This window comes from Macrobrachium rosenbergii, chromosome 27 (genome assembly GCF_040412425.1).
Source record: "Macrobrachium rosenbergii isolate ZJJX-2024 chromosome 27, ASM4041242v1, whole genome shotgun sequence".
Classification (NCBI taxonomy): Eukaryota; Metazoa; Arthropoda; class Malacostraca; order Decapoda; family Palaemonidae; genus Macrobrachium; species Macrobrachium rosenbergii.
The window spans coordinates 13933281-13957246 of NC_089767.1; the positions used below are offsets into that span (position 1 = coordinate 13933281).

Sequence of the window (23966 nt, forward strand, 5' to 3'; positions counted from 1 at the left end):
GAAAGGAAGGCATCCAAGTCCAGTCACTCCACTTTAACACCTCCACACTTACAATAGGCTACAGTGGTCTGGTGAAACACTTCTCTCCAGTTGGATCTTGGTACTAAACAATTTGCTGAGCAGCCACCGCAGGTCCAGAGGAAGGTGTTCAAGAACTAGTGGATAATGTCCCTTAAGGCAGAATTAGGTAAAGGTGGTCTGCCTATGCCAGACACTTGACCTCATTATCTGAAACACAGGAAAGGTCTTCCAAAAAGTGAGGAACATTGTTAAGCCCAACTTCGCATCCTCTGTTATGGAGACTGACATACTTGTCTGAGAAATCACAGACTTCGACTTCCTTGATCACCTTACAAAGCCAGAAAGAATGAGTGTTCCTAGGCACCTTGATGTTGGCTGCACTAAAGAAGTACCCACACACCTGCCTGAACTGGTCACAGAAGCATCTCATCCAAGTCACCACTGTTGAAGTCTTGGAAGGAGAGGATCAAGAATCTTGAATTCCCTTCCATCCACTTGCTGAACATGAGGTGACAGGCTACGCAACTCCTTACCCTTTTCACTAAGGCCAAAGCTAAAAGAATAACAATTCTGAGTGTGAGATCTCTCCAAAGCTGGAGATGGACTCAAAAAGGAATCCTGGTAAGGCTACAGAGGTTGTGAGAACCATTCCCACTGGAGGCCTTACCTCCCAAGGTGGACAACTGCTCAAAACTCATTAGCATGGATAACTCCATCCAAGTGGAGAGATCCAGCCCTTTCATTGCAGACACAAAAGGATCTTATTTCAATGAAGGTGAATTAGGAAGTCTGCAATCCACTAAACAGATGCTCCAACTGGAGAGAGAAGCCTTTTACATCATCAATCATAGAAAATGGCCACTTTCCTAGGTACAAACTTGCAAAGGAACAACAGAAGTGCCTACACATCTCCTTCGCAAACCTGCTAGAAAAGCCTCTCTCTCTCTCGCAGGATACACTGGACAACCTCCGCAAGTGAAATTAATCAAAGTGCATGGTCTATGGGGGAATCTCTCTCAGCACCTCAACAATGTCATTAGTGGTGTTACTCCTTGGCATGCAGCCAATTAGGAGCCACCAGGGTCATCCCAGGAGGAGTGATGAACACTATAGATCAGCCTGCAATGGAGACAAAGGCATCAATACCCAAACTGTTCCAGGGGTATTAGGAGGCATCTTCCATCACCACCCAAGGATCTGGAACTGGAGTACAGAAGACAGTTTTCCATTCAGCCAGGTTTAGAAAAGATAGAACATCAGAGAACCCAGAATTCCAACAGCCTTTCTGTTACTCATGGGTGCAGAGACCACTCCCTTCCATACCCACTGACTCTGACGACAGAGTTGATCTGCTAGGACATTCCTCTTGCAAGGAATGTTCGGGATGATATCTCTATAGCTTGGTGATAAATCCACTCACGCATCTGCAATGCCAATTGAAACGGTCTACTACAATCCCCCCCCCCAAAACGTTGTTATAACCATCACAGTTCCGTTGTCACTCAACGCTATCAGATGACCTACAAAATGATCCTGAAATGCTTGCAATGCTAACCATGCTGCCTGCATCTCCATTATGTTGATATTCTAGAAAAGCATTTCTAGAGGAGAGGTTTCTGTCACCCATCCGCCATGCTAGATCCTCCCAGATGTTTTGACTCGTGACAAAAGCCTAGAAGGGTTAGAAAAATTAACAAATGGAGCTTTAGTTTCAACTAAGTTAGCATCAGTGGCTTCGCCAATGAGGCAAGAGTTTCAACAGGGATGACAGATGACAAGGATCACCTGCCAGAGGTGACTTCTTGTGACAACAGAAGCACTGATTGGGTTTATTTGGTATAATGGCAAGAAATCCCATTCTGAAATTTGGAACCATCATTCAGTGTGGACCTTCACATCTTGCTTGTTCACCTGTGTTGTGTGTAATGTTGTTGTAAACTGTTTGAAAATTAATTTCACAGGTGAAGTCTACCTCCATATAGAAAAGAGCATGTCTGGATAGATTTGCAATATGCATGTTGATTTTGAGGAATCTGCTATATTTGCCTTAAGGATACCACTCATAAGCAAAAATTGCTTCCTGGGTATAATTCTTCCTCTCATCACTTTTCTTAATTTAGCAGACCTTACTGTATGTTTGTTGCTGTAAATCTACTTGAGTAAAAATGACTATTTTTAGCGATGATTTGTTTCACATTGCATGGCTTGTTAATTGTAAGTTTTGTCTCACATTGAGTGGCTTGTTAATTGGAAGTTTCTTTCATCTTCTATTTAGGAGGGAGGATGTAACTACCTGACCAAATTTCTGAATCTGATCTTAGTAGCTGCTCTCTAAAGAGAAGCTCCCAACACAATGGACCAGGCATCTGGGGGTCTACCATCAAACAATGGAGATATCAAAACGCAAGGCACATCTAACAGAAGCTATAAAGAAAGACAAAGCACAGAACAAGAAAATTACTATGTATAAAAGACGTTTATTATCGGCATAAAACTTATAAACTACATAGAATCACAAAGTTTATACACGAAAATCTATGGTCATACAATCGAAAAAATACACTTCATGCAAACACATGAATTTATGGAAAAAATATTTACATAACCCTTCATGAATAGTGCATGACACTATGTAGAAATATGGCAGTGTATTAAAAAATGAAAACTGTAATTCCTTATATTTCTATAATTATGAAATGGTATGTAAATTAGCAAAAATAGGTCTTCTCTATATACAGCTTTGTTTCTGATAAACTGGTGTGAGCTGAGGAAACAAGACTTTCTGAGCAAGAATGGGATGATTAACTTAATGTCTATTGCTTATGACACTCGAAGACCAATAATAAACAATAATTACCTTCAATTTCTAATTATGATGTGATGAATATCCCTGTACTATTACAATAGCATGAATCAAATGCTATAGCATCACATTTTATTTCGATACTTTGACAATTACTGTATATGTAACATAGGGGAGGGCCACAGACTGAGTGAGCATGTATGTTCAGGTCAGACAAAAAATGCATTTATAGCCTTGGATAACTTTTGAATTAGACTTGTTTGTAATGAATTACTTACACAAAATACCAAGCATTTCATTTCTTTGTTTCCCATTTAACTACCAAAAATAGTCTGCATGAAAAACTAAATTAGGTTTTTATGTCATTTTCCTTGACCAGGGATAGGGAGGTGGGGGTCAACTAAAGGTCTTAACATCCAGAAATATATAGTAATAAATTAAGTCATTCATGAAGCAAAGTTATTAATGAAATTCCTACCCTACTGGGTTTTCCTCAGACTATGACCCTGTGAAGTATGATGTTGATGAAAACTGAGAATATTGACAATGATTCACCTTACAGCTAAGTAATAGTGTACAGTTGGTAAGTTATCACTGCAAGCAGTACAATACTAAGCTTTGTGCAGCTAAAACATGGTTAATCTATTCAAAATAGTACCCTTGCTGCATTTCAAAGAACAAGACAATACTCATCATGTTAGTGGACATGATTTTGCAAACAACTTTTACCAACTACATCACCACTCCCCAAAATAAATACCTTAATACAAAATACTGACAAGCAAATTATCAACATAAGCTTCAGCTTTTCATCAAACATCAATAATCTGGCTCTAAACTGGAAGGAAAGTTACAAAACATTAACAACTAAGTAATTCAAAAACAAACTTTGCATCACAGGTCCTATAAGATTCAGGTTTTTCTTTTTATGTAAATACTATAAATCATAAGTACCTGAAATATAATTTTGCTAGGACAACTCATAAATTTAATATAAATAAATAGGAGCAATCTCTATTCCTTAAAAGAAAGAGAGAGAAACTTTCCTAACCACTGATTTAATATTTATACTTCCGCTAACCAAGGAAATTCCATCCAGCCCAAAAACCTATTTCTACTTCTTATATTTGATCTACAAATATCCTTTCACTACATAAAATATCATTAAACATATGAAAAACCACTAGTGGAGAAAATTTTACCCTTAAGTAAAAATTATCAAGTTTAAATCTAAAATAGTCATTTTTCCATCAATTTCAAAATAAAGCACAAACACAAAATGCTATTTCCCACTTACAATGCACCCTAAAAATATAAAATACATTGACCTGGATAGTGTACTTTCGTAGGCAAAACCTCTATAAAAACAACACACGCTATCAAAATATGTTAGAGCAATTAAAAATGCTAATGGTACCATGTGATATGCAATACAAATAAAGTGTCTGTAATGAAAATGTCCGTAAGGAAGTAGCTAACATGAAAATATATCTTGACAACCATATCTGCAAAAAAAAAAAATAAATAAATAAAAAATCTACATCTTGAATGTCCACATTTGCAAAATCACTAGCCAACTGCACTTAAAATTATACAAGTTTATAGGCTATTTGGTAACTCTCACAGGTGAACTGAGTGCCATGCAGGAAGCAAACTTATGATCGCGAAACGTCTGGCAGTCATGGATGAAGCACAAGGGACACCTCAAGTATTTTTCCATCTCAACTACTGATGTGATGATGATGATGGTGACAAAATGAATGGTTTCTACTTAAAATATCAATACTTAAAATACTCCATTACACTCTAGAACAGCTACTTCCTATGAAGTAAACCAAATATTTAAATAAATAGAGATGATTAATTCCAAACACAAAATCCATGATCTTATAATAATTTTCAACTCTCTACCTCAACTACCAAGATACCATTTTCTTGTGGCAAAACTATCGATTATGGAGGATGAGGTACAGAGTTCATGGTTGTGGGTAACAGGATGTGGATAATAATCAAAGGATGTTCACCTCTTGTACAAATGGCATCAAGCCATCATGAGATGCAAGTTGGATCAGAACTACTCTCGCCTCCTAAATTCTTAAGTGAGTACAACAACAAACCACCCAAAAATAGTAAATGGCATTCTGATTTTTGGTTACCCCTTATAATGATAATCTTTTTTCCCCCTTGAGTTAATACAAAAACTATATTTCAACCTATTCTCTATACAACTGCAAAACTTTAGGCTATTCTATGAAATGTGCATTAATTACCCTAAAAAATTTAGGTTAACATCATAGCTATTCATTCTTTCTTTCAATAACACTTATATAACAATAATGTCAAAGAATATGACATATATATATTGTATAACAAACATGCTTTTTTTTTTTTTTTACTTCTCAAATAATTTTGGTTGTTAGGGAACAAAACAGAACATGGAGCAGACAAGCACTTCCAAGTCCACTTTAAAGCTGATCATAAAATGAGTGGAACACTAGAAAGTCAAATTCCATGTATTCATAAACATCCCATTACACAAAAGGCCAAACAATACACTAATAACTTTTTCACCTAAAACAACTTTATAAAAAAATTACTTTTTTTTAAACATTACGACTGGGTGTAACACCTAGGCGATTTCTATCCAAATGCCAAACATTTGTACCGGCCATACAAGAAAGTTAAATAATAAAAGGCCAGGATATACTGCAAAAACTTTAGTTCTCATTATATATAATAAATGACTTCACTGCAGTTATACTCTGGTTTTTCCAGGACTACCGTTATAAATTTCTCCTTCAGAAAAGCATTCCCTACTTTACCATCTTCCACAACACCCACATACACAGCCTCTGGTATAAAAATGGTGCCCAATATGAAGTCCACCAGGAATGGCTTTACTCAACCAAATAATGTAATATGCAGTCCATGTGATGTGCAGCACACTAGGAATGATTTACTCAACCAAATCAGGTTTCTGAGCATTACTTTTCCACAAAAGTATATTTACATCCAAACTCTATATTTTATACAAAAAAATCAGTAAGAAAATTACTTCTTAATTACTCATTCGGCCTCAAGACTCAACTTTTGTCTCATTCTGACCAACAGGTGCACCAGACTTTTCATCTTTTGATGCTGATAAAATGTTTTCCTTTTTATCTTCTCCAGCTCCATTGTTAGCAACTACTTCATCTGTTTTTGATTTCTTTTTAGGTTTGAATGATCTTTCATCTCTACGGCCATCACCTTCATCTTCAGAATCAGAAAATTCATTGTCTGGTGCAATACGTTTGTCTGAAGCACGTATGGAAATACGCTCATCTGGACTAGCTTTATCTTCATCTTCACTTTCCTCTGCTACTCCATCCTCTGGAATTGCTGTAAAATAAAAACAAGGGTAAATAATAAAAATTACATATACTTTAATCCATATTTAGCAAATCAAACATCTGATAATAAGGGTTACAACAATGACTTTATTATGATAAATAAAACCAACTTTACAGAAAAGATTTCACTACTATCCTAAACAAAACATGACTAAGACAACTTAAGATGCTGTCAGCTGAGTTGATTAGGAGGGAGAGGGAAAGATGAAGAAAAAGTCATATGAATAGAAACACCAAAAGTGAAAAACTATTTGGTCAAAAAGAGGTGTAAATGAACACAGTGGAAGGGGGAATTTACTCAAAGTAGGCAGAGGAGCTCTGTGGTGTAACATTGAAGGAAAAGAGACACGCAGGTTCAATGGGCAGCTGTGGTGTAGAAAAATACCTTGAAGTTGATTAACTGGCAAAAAAGATAAAAGAGGAATACAGGGAGAAGCAAAAAAGGGTTAAAAGGCAGGTGAATTTGGAAAAGAATGCAATCTGGGAGAAATTAATAAATTTCAACACGCAGATGAATGAAAATTCTCAAGTCAGCAATATGGATGAATCAAAATGGAAAGAATAGAAATGGGATAATATATTTTAAAATCAAAGTTGAAAAATTCAAACTGAAACGAAAGGAATAATTGTGGCATTATTGCACGAATCACTCGAAAGAAAACAATAAATGCAAACTGAAGAACACTGACAATGAAGAAGTTAGGAGAACCTTTGTAAAGATGTTAATGGAAAGGTCACAAGGCCATCAATAAATAGTAAGCAATTTGCTAATAGTAATGGGAGAAACAAAAAGGCCCAAGGATAATCTGGAATAACAAGCAATAAGCAAAACATATCTGGAAATAGTCATTAATGAGCAGACAGTAAGAAAACCCAGACAACAAAGAGAAGGTATCCCTTAAACGCCTACTGGACGTATCATACGTCGACTAAAATTGTCTGTTGGGTGCCAAGTGGACGTACCGTACGTCGACTACAAAAAATTTCAACCATCGGTCAACTTTAACTCGACCGAAATGGTCGAAAAACGCAATTGTAAGCTAAAATTCTTACATTCTAGTAATATTCAATCATGTACCTTCATTTTGCAACAAATTGGAAGTCTCTAGCACAATATTTCGATTTATGGTGAATTTTTGAAAAAACTTTTTCTTACACCCACTGCCAACTCGGCCGAAAGTTTCAGAAATTCTTTCGTCATTTTGTTGTAATTTTTGCACTGTTCTATATTAGCTGTTACATAAAGTTTTATATATGAAAATGTGCGCAATTTCATGTAAAATACAGCAAAATACAACCCATGGTTGTAGGTTTTATCAGTTTGGAAATATTTTCATATAAACCACAATAACTGCCAAAATTTCAACCTTTGGTCAACTTTGACTCGACCAAAATGGTCAAAAAACGCAATTGTAAGCTAAAACTCTTACATTCTAGTAATGTTCAATCATTTACCTTCATTTTGCAACCAATTGGAAGTCTCTAGCACAATATTTCAATTTATGGTGAATTTTTGAAAAAAAAATTTTCCTTACGTCCGGCCAGAAATTCTTTCGTCACGTTGTCGTAATGTTTGCGCCATTTTATATTAGTCGTTACATAAAGTTTTATATATGGAAATGTGCGCAATTTCATGTAGAATACAACAGAAAATAACTCATGGATGTAGCTTTTATCAGTTTTGAAATATTTTCATATAAATCACGATAACTGCCAAAATTTCAACCTTTGGTCAACTTTAACTCGACCAAATGGTAAAAAATGCAATTATAAGCTAAAACTCTTACATTCTAGTAATATTCAATCATGTACCTTCATTTTGCAACAAACTGGAAGTCTCTAGCACAATATTTCGATTTATGGTGAATTTCTGAAAAAAAAAATTTTCCTTACGCTCTGCCGCGGTAACTCGGCCGAACATCTCAGAAATTCTTTTGTTACGTTGTCGTAATGTTTGCACTGTTTTACATTAGTCGTTACATAAACTTTTATATATGAAAATGTGCAATTTCATGTAGAATACAACAGAAAATAGCTCATGGTTGTAGCCTTTATCAGTTTTGAAATATTTTCACATAAATCATGATAACTGCCAAAATTTCAACCTTCAGTCAACTTTAACTCGACCAAATGGTCAAAAACGCAATTGTAAGCTAAAACTCTTACATTCTAGTAATATTCAATCGTTTACCTTCATTTTGCAATAAACTGGAAGTCTCTAGCACAATATTTCGATTTATGGTGAATTTTTGAAAAAACATTTTCCTTACATCTCTGCGCTGTAACTCGGCCGAACATCTCAGAAATTCTTTCACACGTTGTCGTAATATTTGCATAGTTTTATATTAGTCGTTACATAAAGTTTTACATATGAAAATGTGTGCAATTTCATGTACAATACAACAGAAAATAACTCATGGTTGTAGCTTTTATCAGCTTTGAAATATTTTCATATAAATCACGATAAATAGAAAAAAATTTGACTTTCGGTCAACTTCAACTCAACCAAATGGTCGAAAACTGCAATTGTAAGCTAAAACACTTACAGTCTAGTAATATTCAATCAATTAGCTTCATTTTTCAACAAACGGGAAGTCTCTAGCACAATATTTCGATTTATGGTGAATTTTTTTAAATACATTTTTTTACGTCCATGCGTTACAAATTCATGCATCATTTTGTGATAATATTTTCTCTGTGTTGCTTTGATCGTTTTACAATTTGTTATATACCAAAATCATCGCAATTTTGTGTACAATACAAAGAAAAACAAAATAACCCATTAGCTTTAACCGTTTTGCTCACAGCGCAATTTGTATAAAATTATATATGAAAATTTTTTTTTGCGCTGTCATATTTCAATATTTATATATGATAATGATATTTTTTCCCATTTCTGATGGTTGCATACTAAACTTCAGGCAATAACAAAAAAAATGAGCCAAAAATGAACTCTTAATCTTAAAAACTAAGGGTGCTGTGATTTTTTGAAAAAAACTTTTTTTCCATTTCGCGCTAACTCACTGAACGCCGCTGGCATACGGGAGACGTTTTTGTAAATAGAGGCTCGGCGTTTAAGGGTTAAGAAGAGGAAAAAAATAAGACAAAAACACTGAGGAAACCAAAATAAACTACACTTTCCAAATTATATAAGGACAGGATTGCTTTAACAAACTAAAGAATGGCTGAGAAAGTGTTATTGTTATTGTTATTATTATTATTATTATTATTAAAAATACTCAGTAGCAAGAGTCTTAAAATGGAGAAGCAAATCCACAGTTATGTACATGTACAATCACTCAAAAATGTTTTGCAACTTACTTCAAAACTTTTTGGACAACAGCTTATAATAGCGACATCTGGCGCTATTTGGCAACTCAGTTGTAAGCATGTGAAACAACTGAACACTAGTGGTGGGTCCGAGAAATTAACTGCAGTTTCCCTTAAACAGGGCTTTTTCTGATACTGCTTACTGTTGTCATACTTAATAAAAGGATGTTACTATAATACTTCAGAGGTCATCGCTGTTCTCATATTTTAATATTTTCATCTCCAACTGCCATCACTATTGTTGTTTTATCTCCTTCATATGTGTGGACTTTGTAGACATAGGCCTACGACTGTTATAAGTTGAACTATTAGTCTTATTAACATCAACAAATACGACTTTTGTAAAGGCTTGCTTGCACATTATTATTAATCAAATTTTTTAATGACTAATCCTATGTATATTGTGAACTAGTGAAACTTAATATAAAATATACTGAACTAGACTAACAGATTTCACGTCTGTTTTTGTAATCCATAGAATATAACTGCGCGGGCATGCACACACACACACACATATATATATAATGCCGTTATCATGTGTAATTTCTCATTTCCTTCATTGCTACTTAGGCCTATCATTTTGATGCCTCTTATGAAGTTAACCGAATATATAACGCCTATTTTAGTATTTCTTATTATCTAAGTTTCTAAAGAATTAAAATTAGCAAGAAGTTCAACATTAATTTAGTATGCTAAATGCCAGCAGTGAAGAAGACTACTAAGCTCATCAGTGGAGAATGTCTCCTCCTCATCGCAAAAGATGATTCTTACAGAAACCATCGGCCACTGGATTATATTATAACACAAACCCTAGCCTCTATTCTTTGTGTTTCACTGATGTTTCTTGGCACGAGTATGATGAAATAATATCTTGGTCTCATGTAGCCTGTTACGGATGGTTTGAGCAGCAACTTGAAGGAAAAGCGTAATGTTCTCCCTTTATGGCAACACCGGCTTGTCAGGGGAGTTAGGCGGAGCTCCTTCAGTGATCATTCGATGATGATCCTTAACAGTAGTGCAACAATGGGGTTGTCCTCCACTTTTTACAATGAATTTATCACATTTCCTCCTTCTCTCTGTTGTTTTATTCCTCTATACATGGTTGTTTTATTTACGCTAAACTGCCGAGCAGTATCTACAATAGAGACATTAGTCTTATGCAAGCTAATGATTGTGGTGCGGCTGAGTCTGTTGCCCATCTTATCGGTGCAAGTGACGAGACAGTTTAGTTTAATTTTCCTGCCCGAATGTGGAGTCACACAATAACATACGACGTTACGAGATTTTTTCTTTTTTGTTTTTGGCAACAATAATGGTTGAATTCTTTCTTTATTTATATATATTTTCATTGATGATTATTCAATATTATTTTATTAGTAAGCTTTTATCTGGATTCGAAATATAGTTTCTTCTTTGACTCTTTTACGCAATCATCTGAATTGAAATTTTTCAAAATGTTTCGTCATTTTTCATAATATGAATTTTTCACTCACCATTCTTTTTTATATTGTTAACTGTATTATTAATAACCAAAGTCGAATAAGAAAATTACATTTCCTTGTAAATATCAAAAGAGCAAATTACCGTTAGGTGAACGAAAACTTCTGGAACATGTTGCAAAATATTTTGAGTGACTGTACATATATTTAAAGGTAAATCAGTATAGATAGCTTTCGGGAACCGAACAAGTTCCCAAAAGCTATATATACTGATTTATCTTTAAATATATGTACATATACATAACTGTGGATTTGCTTCTTTATTATTATTATTATTATTATTATTATTATTATTATTATTATTATTATTACTTATTATTATTATTATTATTATTATTATTATTATTATTATTATTATTATTAAGATAGTTTAACCAGGCCACTGAGCTGACTATCAGCTCTCATGAAAGTGTTAAAACTGAATTTTAGTTTGGCTTTACGACAAAGTCAGAAAGCACAAAGTGAAAAGGAAGAGATTATATCACAAAAGTACACATGCAGGAAAGGTGTCATGTGACAAGATTATGTCACAAGCTACTTGTGGATTTTGATGAGAAATTACATTTTTATAATAAAGTTTTATATATGCTTACCCAGTAATTACTTAGCTAAGAGTTTCTACTCGAACGGCACTTAGAATTCTGAATTCCGCGGTAGCAATTCTTTTGTGACTATGCCCTGCCCACTTTCGGGGTACGAAAGAGGAACAACATCGCCAACACGACAATTTCTTTATGAAAAAAAAAAAAAAAAAAGAGAGAGAGAGAGAGAGAGAGAGAGAGAGAGAGAGAGAGAGTCCATGTGTGTGTCCATGGGGGGAGGAGGGTGGGCTCCATCCGTAATTACTGGGTAAGTATATATAAAACTTTATTTTATTATAAAAATGTCATTTTTATATATGTAACTTACCCAGTAATTACTTAGCTGATTCCACACTGAAAGGACGAGGGGAATCGTGGACAAAATCTTATCTTAAAAATAATAAGATAAATAGTTGTTCCTTACCTGATGAGATAGCTGCTGCAGGTGATACTGCCTCTGGTGGCACTCATCTCACCTGTAGCGGCATGGCAGCATGGCCAGAAGCGCCTCTACTTAAGTGGGACACTTCGCAGCGAAGGAATACTCCAATGGCTGACGAAGTACAAGGTTAAGCTTTGCGACAAAGGTGTACACCGAAGGCTGCCAAAGCATATATAGTTGCCCCTGCCCTGGGCACAGTACCACAACAACAACAACAACACAGAACAAAGTCACCTATACCATAATTAAACAATGATTAAATATAAAAACAAGACCACTACCCAACACATAAATAACTAGTGGGCACTCCAGGTACATCGTACCCTTCCAGACTCCCCAGGAAATCAACACCATTTTCAAGGCGAAGAGGAAAGGAAAGGAAGGGAGACTACCTACACTTCCTCATCCATCACCACGCCAGCTATGGACACAGGTCCTAGGGTACTGCAGTTATCATAAATTGTCTCGACGTCCTGCAAATAGTGCATCGCAAACACCGACTTGCACTTCCAATATGTCGCCTCCAGGATGGCTGAGAGTGAAAGATTGTGTTTGAATCCTACTAAAGTAGCAACTGCTCTAACCTTGTGTGCTTTAACCTTCACAAGCTTTAAGTCCGTTTCCGCTAGTTGAGAGTGTGCCTTAACTATGAGATCCCTCAAGAAAAACGAAATGGTGTTCTTCAAAAAGACTTAATCAGATCGGACAAGTCTTGGTTGTTTGAGATGTCTAGGCCTCTATGATGAAAAAAGGAGCTTAGCATTGCTCTGTAACCCTTTATAGTCGAGACCGACAACCCTTTCAAGGATTTCAAATAGAAAAGGAAGTCTGCTGTTTGAGTGATAGAAGTTTTCGAGGAAGAGACTTTATTTCTCCTGCACGAACTCCTAAAGCGTGCCCACTTAGCCTGGTAGACGTTATTGGAGGAAATGCTTCTACAGTTGGCGATAGCCTCTGCTGCTGCTCTAAAAAAGCCTTTTGCTCTAATGAGTCTATAGACAGTCAAAATCCTGTTAGGGCCAGAGGCCAGAGAGGATAGTCCTTGATGAAACCTCCTGGCATGGGACTGTCTGCGAAGACTTGGAATTTCAGGAAGGTGCCTCGGAAAATCTACAAGTGGATTGATCAGGTCCGGGAACCACTCCTCCTACGGCCAGAAGGGCACCACGAGAGTCATCTTTACATTTTGGTGCAAGCAAAACTTCCCTAATACTTCCTGTATCATTCCGAATGGGGGAAAAGCATAAAGGTCTAGGTTGGACCAGTCCAGGACCATTGCATCCGTCGTTCAAGCTAGAGGATCTGGGAATGGGGAACAAAACAGAGGAAGACAGCAATTCCTGGAAGTTGCAAACAGGTCTATGCTCGGTTGACCCCATAGTTTCCAAAGGCTGTCACAGACTCGAAGATCTAACGTCCACTCCGTGGGTAGAATTTGCTTGTGACAGCTCAACTCATCCGCCTGGACATTGCACTTGCCCTGTATGAACCGGGTGACTAATCGCGTCTGGTTTGTATCCGCCCAACATAGCAAATTTCTCGCTACTTCACAGAGAGAAAAAGTGTGTCCCGCCCCCGCCGATGTTTGATGTACGCCAGGCCCGTGGTATTGTCCGCATGTACCGCTACAGTCTTGCTGTGTACCTGCGTTGCAAAGTGTTGCAGACTTAGATGTATAGCCTTCAACTCTCTCACGTTGATATACAGCTCTTTTTCCTCCTCCGACCACTTCCCCGAGACTTCCAGGTTCCCCAGGAGCGCTCCCCAACCTACATCCGATGCGTCGGAAAAGAAGTCTAGGTCGGGGCTCACCGGAGCGAATGACTTCCCTTCTGAAAGTCTGTCTGCAGACCTCCACCACCGCAGATCCTCCTTTATCTCTGGGATTATCAGAAAGACGTAGCAGTCCTGATGAACTTTTTGATCCCAGCAAGCCCTTAATAGAACTGGAATCTCATGTGAAGTCTCCGTAGAGGCATGAATTGTTCTAGAGAAGCCAACGTCCCCAAAAGACTCACCCACTGGGTGGCAGGGCATGAAAGAAGTGAGAGGAAGAGGTGTACTTTCCTCAGACAGTCTTCTATTCTCCTGGGTGACGGAAAAGTCCGAAAACTCAGAGAGTCTATCAGAACTCCCAAATAAAGTGTCTTCTGAGTGGGAGTCATTTGTGACTTCCTGAAGTTGACTGTTAGTCCTAAATCCTGGGTCAAGAGAAGAGTCTTCTGTAAGTCCTTCATGCATTGTATCTTCATGGGTGAACGAATTAGCCAATCGTCTAGGTATAACGAGACACTCACTCCCGCTAAACGCAGCCAACCCACCAAAGGAGCCAAAACTCGGGTGAAAGCTTGTGATGCCGTAGAGAGTCCAAAACAAAGTGCTCAAAATTGAAAAATCCGTGAAAAGTCAAAGGAAAAAATGCCGAAAAGGCTACAAATACTTCACCAAAGAAGAATATACGAAACAAATACGAACTCTACAACTCTGAACTGCTGTAATAACACCAGGCGTTGACGCTACAAGCGGCAGAAACAAATTGTCGTGTTGGCGATGTTGTTCCTCTTTCGTACCCCGAAAGTGGGCGAGGCATAGTCACCTATACAAACAAAAGAACCACTACCGAGGAATTCAGAATTCTAACTGCCGTTCAAGTAGAAACTCTTCGCTAAGTAATTACTGGGTAAGTTATATATATAATTATTATATGTTATTACTATTATTATTATTATTAATAAGTAATAATTGGATTAGCATTATGAAAGCATGGAATTGTAACAAAAATTTTAGCTTAGTGATGTTATTGTGCTAATACAAAATATCAGGAATGAAGACAAAGTCAAGTACACCAGATTAATTTTAGGTGACTGTTGAAGTCAGTCAAATTTCAGCATATGTGCAGATGACCTTTTCTTAGAAGCAGAATCAAAGGAAAAGGTTGTAGGGTTAAAATATGGAAAAGTGAAAGAAGAGGAGAAGAATGAAAATCAATCTAACAAGCAAAGTTTTCAGTGGCTGGGAAAAAAAAAAGTGGTTAATGCTACACTGTAGTGAATGTAACAGGCAGTATTAAAGAGATGCTCAGGACTGCAAATTAGACAGATTTGGACTTCCAGTGCCTGTTTGATACCAGCTCCTAGAGCATGAATGTTGAACTCAGATGGTACATATCTTGGTCCAACAGTAAATTTGCAATACACTTTTTCTCAATAAGCTTAAGCATATTAACCCTTAAACGCCGAGCCTCTATTTACAAAAACGTCTCCTGTATGCCGGCGGCGTTCGGGAGTTAGTTTTTTTTAAAAAATCACAGCACGCTTAGTTTTTAAGATTAAGAGTTCATTTTTGGCTCCTTTTTTTGTCATTGCCTGAAGTATAGTATGCAAACATCAGAAATGAAAAAAATATTATCATATATAAATATTGAAATATATGACAGCGCGAAAAAAAAATTTTCATATATTTTATACAAATCGCGCTGTGAGCAAATCGGTTAAAGTTAACGGGTTATTTTTTTTTCTTTGTATTGTACACTAAATTGCGATGATTTTGGTATATAACAAATTGTAAAACGATCAAAGCAACACAGAGAAAATATTATCACAAAATGATGCAAGAATTAAGTAATTTGCGGACTTAAAAAAATGTTTTTTTAAAAAATTCACCATAAATCGAAATATTGTGCTAGAGACTTCCCGTTTGTTGAAAAATGAAGCTAATTGATTGAATATTACTAGACTGTAAGTGTTTTAGCTTGCAATTGCAGTTTTCGACCATTTCGGTTAAGTTAAAGTTGACCGAAAGTCAAATTTTTTCTATTTATCGTGATTTATATGAAAATATTTCAAAACTGATAAAAGCTACAACCATGAGTTATTTTCTGTTGTATTGTACATGAAATTGCACACATTTTCATATATAAAAGTTTATGTAATGACTAATATAAAACGGTGCAAACATTACGACAACATGACGAAAGAATTTCTGAGATGTTCGGCCGAGTTACCAGCATGGACGTAAGGAAAATGTTTTTTCAAAAATTCACCATAAATAGAAATATTGTGCTAGAGACTTCCAATTTATTGCAAAATGAAGGTAAATGATTGAATATTACTAGAATGTAAGAGTTTTAGCTTACAATTGCGTTTTTTTTACCATTTCGGTCGAGTTAAAGTTGACCGAAGGTTGAAATTTTGGCAGTTATCGTGATTTAAGGAAAAACAACCATTTTTTTTTGTATTCTACAGAAAATTCACCATAAATAATGAAATATTGTGCTGAGATGACTTCCCGAAATTTGTTGTGCAAAATGAAAATGGTACATAATTGAATATTACTAGAATGTAAGATTTTTAGCTTATGATTACGTTTTTTACCATTCTGGTCAAGTTAAAGTTGACCGAAGGTTGAAATTTTGGCAGTTATCGTGATTTATATGAAAATATTTCAAAACTGATAAAAGCTACAACCATGGGTTATTTTCTGTTGTATTCTACATGAAATTGCGCACATTTCCATATATAAAACTTTATGTAACGACTAATATAAAACGGTGCAAAGAATTTCTGGCGCGGACGTAAGGAAAAAGTTTTTTTCAAAAATTCACCATAAATCGAAATATTGTGCTAGAGACGTCCAATTTATTGCAAAATTAAGGTAAATGATTGAATATTACTAGAATGTAAGAGTTTTAGCTTACAATTGCATTTTTTTACCATTTCGGTCGAGTCAAAGTTGACCGAAGGTTGAAATTTTGGCAGTTATCGTGGTTTATATGAAAATATTTCCAAACTGATAAAAGCTACAACCATGGGTTGTATTTTGCTGTATTTTACATGAAATTGTGCACATTTTCATATATAATACTTTATGTAACGGCTAATATAAAACAGTGCAAAACTTACGACAAAATGACGAAAGAATTTCTGAAATTTTCGCCAAGTTACCGCATCGGGCGTAAGGAAAAAGTTTTTCAAAAATTCACCATAAATCGAAATATTGTGCTAGAGACTTCCAATTTGTTGCAAAATGAAGGTAAATGATTGAATATTACTACAATGTAAGAGTTTTAGCTTACAATTGCATTTTTCAACCATTTTGGTCGAGTCAAAGTTGACTGAAGGTTGAAATTTTTTGTAGTCGACGTACGGTACGTCCACTTGGCACCCAACAGACAATTTTAGTCGACGTATGATATGTCCAGTAGGCGTTTAAGGGTTAAGAACAATTTAGAACAAAAACAGAAATACTAGAATATCAAGAATTGGTACCTAAGTAAAAGCAATACCATTTATGTTGTACTGCTGTACTCCTTTTGCGGACATACTAAGCTATAAAGCAGGTAATGAGGAAGAAAAATAGCAACAGCATTCTCTAACAAATTTCTAAACCTATCAAGAATGAGAAGAAGGTAATTAAGCAATGGGGAAAGCTCATTCTCCAATAAGTGCTTATAGTTAAACTATTCCCTTCCTAGGATTTTCTGCTAAATGCATTCTAGTTACAATATTCAAATAAACAAGCAAAGAACCCCCTGTTACATACCTATACTTTGAACACCTGGGGCATGTGGCAGCATTCTCAGGTTCTCAAACAGTCTTGTTTTTATCTTGTCTAAATAATCAGGTGTGTTCTGATTTGACATATTAGACGGGCTGATGTGTAGCTTGAAATCTGGTCCAAAATATTCAAAATAATCATTGTACGGCAGTTCATTAGCAATGTCAGTACTCAGTGCAACTGCAGTTTCATATGTCCAGCATCTGGCAACATTGCGGATAGTGTAGCCTCCACCTCCCATTAGCAGTAATGGTAAATTGTACTTCTTGACAAACTCAACACACCTGGCATGACCTGATCCAAAGGAATAAATGATCTTTAGTTTATGTGACAACAAACATGGGCCACTATTCTCTACACTGTACCATGTAGATATCTTATATCTGGACTCTTACATACTATGGAATTCATATATTATTATGCTACGAAGAACTATATTCCAATATTTTGATATAAAATAAATTCTCTTCCTCAAACATTAAAAATGAAAATGCTCCGCCAAAAAATTATTACTTATAAAAACAAACAAGTCACCCCGGCTTACCTTTTAGGGTGAGATTGAAGCATCCAAGGCGATCTCCCGAAAGAGAATCGGCACCACACTGAAGGACAATGGCTGATGGTTGGTACGTTTCCATCACCTAATGGAAAATCAAAAATACCAACTTTATAAAATCAACATAGTTCCCCACTATGCTACTGGGCACTTAATTTTCAAAACCAAAACATTTAACTTAGCAAAGCAAAACTTCTACCACTATCACATATATCATATGCTGACATTTTTTCTTCACTGGATTGGGCATCTAACAAGATTTCCACCAATTATTTTTAGCATGCCACCTTCTTAATAACCCTTTCTCTGTGAGCCTGTTACTACCACTAGTGATGAAATCAGTGTCCTGCTAATTGTATAACCAGCTAATTTTCTCCATTTTATATATAAGCTGATAGTTTGGATCTACTACTATCACTGTAATTTCCAAATACAGGCAGTCCCCAGTTATTGGCAGGGGTTCTGTTCTGACAACATGATGATATGGAAAAATCAACGATAAGTAGAAATCAGCGCTGAAAATCGCCGATATTCGTAAAACCGGATCACCAATAACCGGGGACTGACTGTAAATGCCTCTGCACTAATATATAAAAAAAAACTCCTTCCTTTGTGGCATTTTGATGGTTACTGAAAGTTTAGCCCTTGTCCTGAGATTATCCTGAGTCGGAAATCAAATGTTGCCATTTGTCACTAGAATAGACAAAATCTTCTTACCACGAAAAGGTAAACATGTTATTACAAGTTGCCTAACTAGAACCAAAAGAATGATGACTGAGGAGATCAGTCCCACATCCTGGATGAGACCTTTTAATGACAAGTGATCAGTCCTGTGCAGCGAAAGGTTTAAGCTCTTTGCCACTTAAAAACTCCTTTCTTCTCATTTCTAAATATTTCTCTAATCTTCCTCATTTATCATATCCTCTTCCCTGCATTCTCAACCAGGAATCCCAGCATTCTGTAATCACAACTTAATCTCCATTTTCCTTGTTGGTTTCCCTGACTCATTTCTTACGATGTACAGGTCTTACATTCGCAAGCAAAATTTTTGCTTACTAACAGATATCTTTTAAATACCCGTATTTCTGTAAACAATTAACAATTTGCCTGGAAAACACTTTGGCTGCAGCTGCTTTCCCTTTTCCTTTCATTCTACCTCTTCTACAGTTCACAGCAAAATCCTCTGACTCCGCCTCTGTAAGGGCTTTCTTAAGCGTGCCAGGTCCTACAAACAATTTGTTCCGAACATTTCCAATTGAAATATATTCCCTACATTACAAATTCAAATACATATATATATAAAACAATCTGTTATACTTGGTACATACAGTACATCTGACCATATACCTCAACTTTATGGACAGTTCTGAGTTGAGGTTTGGTCTTATAAACAATTAAGACCTAAGACTCAGCAGTTTAGGGTACATGACACCCCAGAGCTGGTAAAACAATAGTGTGAAAACTTCTCATTCTCTCTTCCCTCTTTTATGCATCATTATTTTATCTTCAGTTTTCAGCAGTCGAGTTAGGAATATTAAAAAATAGAAAAAGTATCATATGCACTGCAAGACGATGTGTTTGTCTGTCTATAATTGTCATCAGAATCTCAAAGTGCTAATACAGCAGCACAGCCAAAAGATTGAACTTCATTTTCATTGACGTGATGCACCAACCCTTCTAACTTTATGCAATTTAATTTGTCATTTTACACTTATACGTTACAATTTATCAGCAAGATATCAACAGGGAACATAATATCCTTACCTTGGTCATGATAGGGACAAATATACTTTCGTAACTCTCATCATCGATACCATCTCTCAATGGGAAATTTACAGCATAATACTTGCCCTTACCAGCACCAATGTCCTGAAAATTAAAATACATCACTTATCATCCCAGAAAAAATATAAATAAAAATTTCTCTGTTCTTCGAACAGTCTGAAAATAATTCACAAAACTACATCATTAATTTTAAGTAGATTAAGTAAACAAACACTAACAACTTACAGCTCTGCTATCCCAAGTTACTAGCTAAAAATCTGACTATAAGAAATATTAATGCAGCAACTGAATGGATAGAATACAGCTGAATATGGACTAGACATTATTCACAGTATCCCATGGAAACACGAACGGTTTACAACACAAACTACCACAAATAAACTTTTGGGTACCTGACACAAAGAGCACTATACTTAATCTTTTACTGTTTAACTAAAATATTTACAACCACTTTCTAGGGTTAATTTCTCATCCTCTCTAAAGTTCCCAAGACGTTACCAATAAATAACTGAGTTGTGCAATGTTTCATTACAAGATGCCAATGTCAACACCTACTCCTTACCTAACCCCTCATTCTGCTGACCTTTCTTCCTCACCTCATCCATCCTAATTCGGACTCTTATTATAACCAAACATCTCATTCCCACTAGATCTCATTATTTTACCTCAATCCTCCTGATGAAGGCACTGAGGAATGGTTTATTGACTATTAGTTGAACAAATATTTTATTTCTTCCCTGCATGTATAATGTACTCACCCATTCCAGCATTCATCCAAGCCTTTGAAAGCCAGTTAAATATCAAAGTTCAATTCTTATAAAGCACTCACATGAAAGTGGAATTGTATAATAATACTGGGTTCTTTTTTTCTATTTCCCTCAATACTCTAAAACAAGATCTATTTCTAGCACAAATGTAAAAAAAACATCAGTCAGAGCTAATTTCACATCTCAAAAGATGAGATAAATTAATTTATTATACTTTTACAAGCAGGAGTTCCTTTAAAAACCAACAGTGCCAAATTTTATCAATATTTTATATGGCTAGTGCAAAACGTAATTAAAAAACACTCAGACATTAATACAGGCAGTGACTAATACTTCGCCAAAAACCTCAGTTTAAAAGTTTTCTGTATCACAGAACTGTTCCAAAGAAAAGCCTCTTAAACAAAATCAAATTGTGATGCATTATGGTATGTGGTGACAAAACAACAACAAACTTTAAATGCTAACGTCAAGATTTAAGTACGTAGAGTTTCCCTAAAATAGGATAGAATATAAAATTTAGGCCAAAGGTCAAGCTCTGGGACCTATGAGGTCATTCAGTGCTGAAACAGAAATTGACAGTAAAAAGGTTTGAGGGGTGTAAAAGGAGGAAGACCTCACAGTTGCACTACAAATCAATTGTTAGGAGAGGGTGGAAAGCAAGATGGAAGAAAAATAATATGAACAGAAATACCATCAAAGGAATAAAAGGGGTTGCAGCTAGGGGCTGAAGGGACACTGCAAAGAACCTCAAGTAATGCCTGCAGCGCACCCTTCGGGGGAGTTTTCTTAGAACACCTACCCTCAAGTCTCCAGTTCCAGGAAAGTATTCTCCATATTTATGGAATGAAACTGTCATCACACGATCAGTTGTATAAAATGCTTCCTCTACCCCATCACCATGATGAATGTCAATATCAATATACAGCACTCGCTGATGATACTTCAGTAGCTCAAGGATAGCCAAAACAATGTCATTGACATAGCAGAATCCAGAAGCCTCACTCTGTTGACAAAAAAAAATTACATAAAATGTCATGCATGGTTCTGAAAATTACAATATACTGCAGAATCCCCTCATCCTACAGCCATGTTAACCACAAGTACCTATCGCAAGTCATATACCCAGTCAACACATCATAACCCCTACTTGTGTAGTGCCTTACACAAGACAAATGTCTTTATACTGAAAACAAAATGAAAATTTTACTTTTTTGCATTTCCTATTTTCTTGGATGGAGAAAATTTTCCTTACAAACTTTTTATTCACTAACACAGAAAGAATGACTTTCTCTAACAATGTAAGGTGTGACTACTCTTATGCCATGCTTATATAATCATCAATTTAAAATAAAAAATTGCAAGCTTTAAAAATTCTCAAGTACTTTAACATAATAGTACGTCAGTTAATAAATACTAAAATAGTTTACTATGCTAAGAATTAAAACAAAAACCTGCGGTTAGCATTCACATACTCGAACATAACCATTTAATTAATTAGCCATTCCACCTATATAAAAGAACATCAAACTTCATGTGGTTTACCTTTTTTGCATGATGAAGGCCTCCAGCCCAGTTAACAGCAATATCACATGCCTGTTTGTTCAATTTTACTGCTCCAGCAATGGAGCCTCCAGATGAGAGCTGGCAGAATTCATATAAACCATCAAACACTGGACAATCCTCTCCAACATTAACTGAAATTTATAAAACTCTTAGCATACTCAGCAAACAGTAATTATAGTTTGTGATCCTCACAAAATATTTTATCTTCCCTTTATTAGGCTAAAAGAGAAAACCTCTGAAGTTTACTGATTCTGACTACGTGTTCTCTCTCTCTCTTCCTGCTTTCATTGACTGCAATTAGTAATCTAAATATAAAAACCATGACCATCCATTAACCTTATTTTTGTGGACACACATCTCATTCTGAAGAAGCTTGTATAAGATAAGACCTAGAAAAATTGCACTATGCAAGTTCTGTCCTGCCACTGGTAATGCCTCTGCTTCATACTCAATTCATCATGGAAGGAAAGCTCACAGGGTTGGGAGGATGAAACTGCATGATTAATGGGTTTGTATGAAAAAATTATAATGTTTGCTTCTTCATAATCCCATTAATGCAAGAGACAAAAGGCCCTTTCTATATTTTTGGAGTACAGATAACTCTACAATTACACAAGGGATATGTTCCTAATGACCATGAGTAAATGGGAAATGTGTAAATAAGTCATAATTTTCCCACAGGAATCAAAGGTAATGGGAGGGGGGGCTACCTCTTTTCCCTATATTTCATAATATTTATCATTTAAGCTCAATACCTTTGCAATAGTCTTTTTTCCTAATTTCTAAAATCTGAGAAGCTCCTACAACAGCTTTCTTTTTTGGCTGATTCTCATCTAGTCCATGGGAATTAGATAAGCAAGTTCCATGATTTTTTTTATAGAGTAACTTTACCAAATGAGGTCCACGAAGTGTTAAGTTTGATCTTAAGGAAATTCGGTAGATTTTATGATGAAATTTACTACATTTAGTTTCATATGTCAAAAAAAAAAACTATAATTCTAGTTAACATTAAAAAGAACTTTTTTTATTTCATTTTAATAAATACATCTTCTTTGCTTTAGTTAAAAAAAAAAAAAAAAAGGTATGGTCGGTACAGTTAAGGGTAAAGTGCTTCCTCACATTTTTGCAGGGATAGGTGCCTAAACCCACCGCGGAAATGCAAAATCCCCTCTAAAAATGCTTATAACTGCCAAATACCCTGTACCCCTTAAATTAAAATGCTTATAACTGTCTATTTAAAAAGTTCACTGCCTAATTTATAGTTCAAACAAAAATATACCTTAAATTATCATACTACAACAATTTAATATCAGTTCAAACAAAAATACACACCAAACCATCATCCCAAAACACCCTAAGTCATCTTACCCTTTTACAACTGTTACTCTTAAAGTATATGTGCCCCTAAAATGTTTGTAACAATGATTTACTCATTTTAAACTATTAATATTAAAAAAACAGCAAATTATCGATAAAATATTTAATACATATCAAATAAATCTTTAACACACATTAAGTAAATCTGTCTTACAAAACGTTTGACAACTAATCAAGTTACCCCTGTATACATAAGCACAGCTGTTTTCTCTCGTAGTATTGAGGTCGTCACGTTTTTCTTTTACAATGTTAAAAAACAATTAAAATTATCATTAATTCACTTTCTTTTGTAGA

At 35.6% G+C, this 23966-nt stretch overlaps 1 protein-coding gene across 1 annotated transcript in view; it reads right to left on the reverse strand.

Annotated features, from left to right (window-relative positions):
• Window positions 1-2486: 2486 nt before the first annotated feature.
• The window catches only part of HDAC1 (histone deacetylase 1), a 36750-nt gene continuing 15270 nt past the window's right edge, over window positions 2487-23966 (reverse strand). The window contains exons 4-9 of the mRNA XM_067128930.1: window positions 22275-22426; window positions 21532-21735; window positions 19945-20049; window positions 18169-18265; window positions 17610-17918; window positions 2487-6205 (exon numbers count right to left, since the gene is read on the reverse strand). Of these exons, the coding sequence (XP_066985031.1) occupies window positions 5901-6205; window positions 17610-17918; window positions 18169-18265; window positions 19945-20049; window positions 21532-21735; window positions 22275-22426 (1172 nt within the window). The 3' untranslated portion in view covers window positions 2487-5900. The remainder of the gene's footprint in view (window positions 6206-17609; window positions 17919-18168; window positions 18266-19944; window positions 20050-21531; window positions 21736-22274; window positions 22427-23966) is intronic.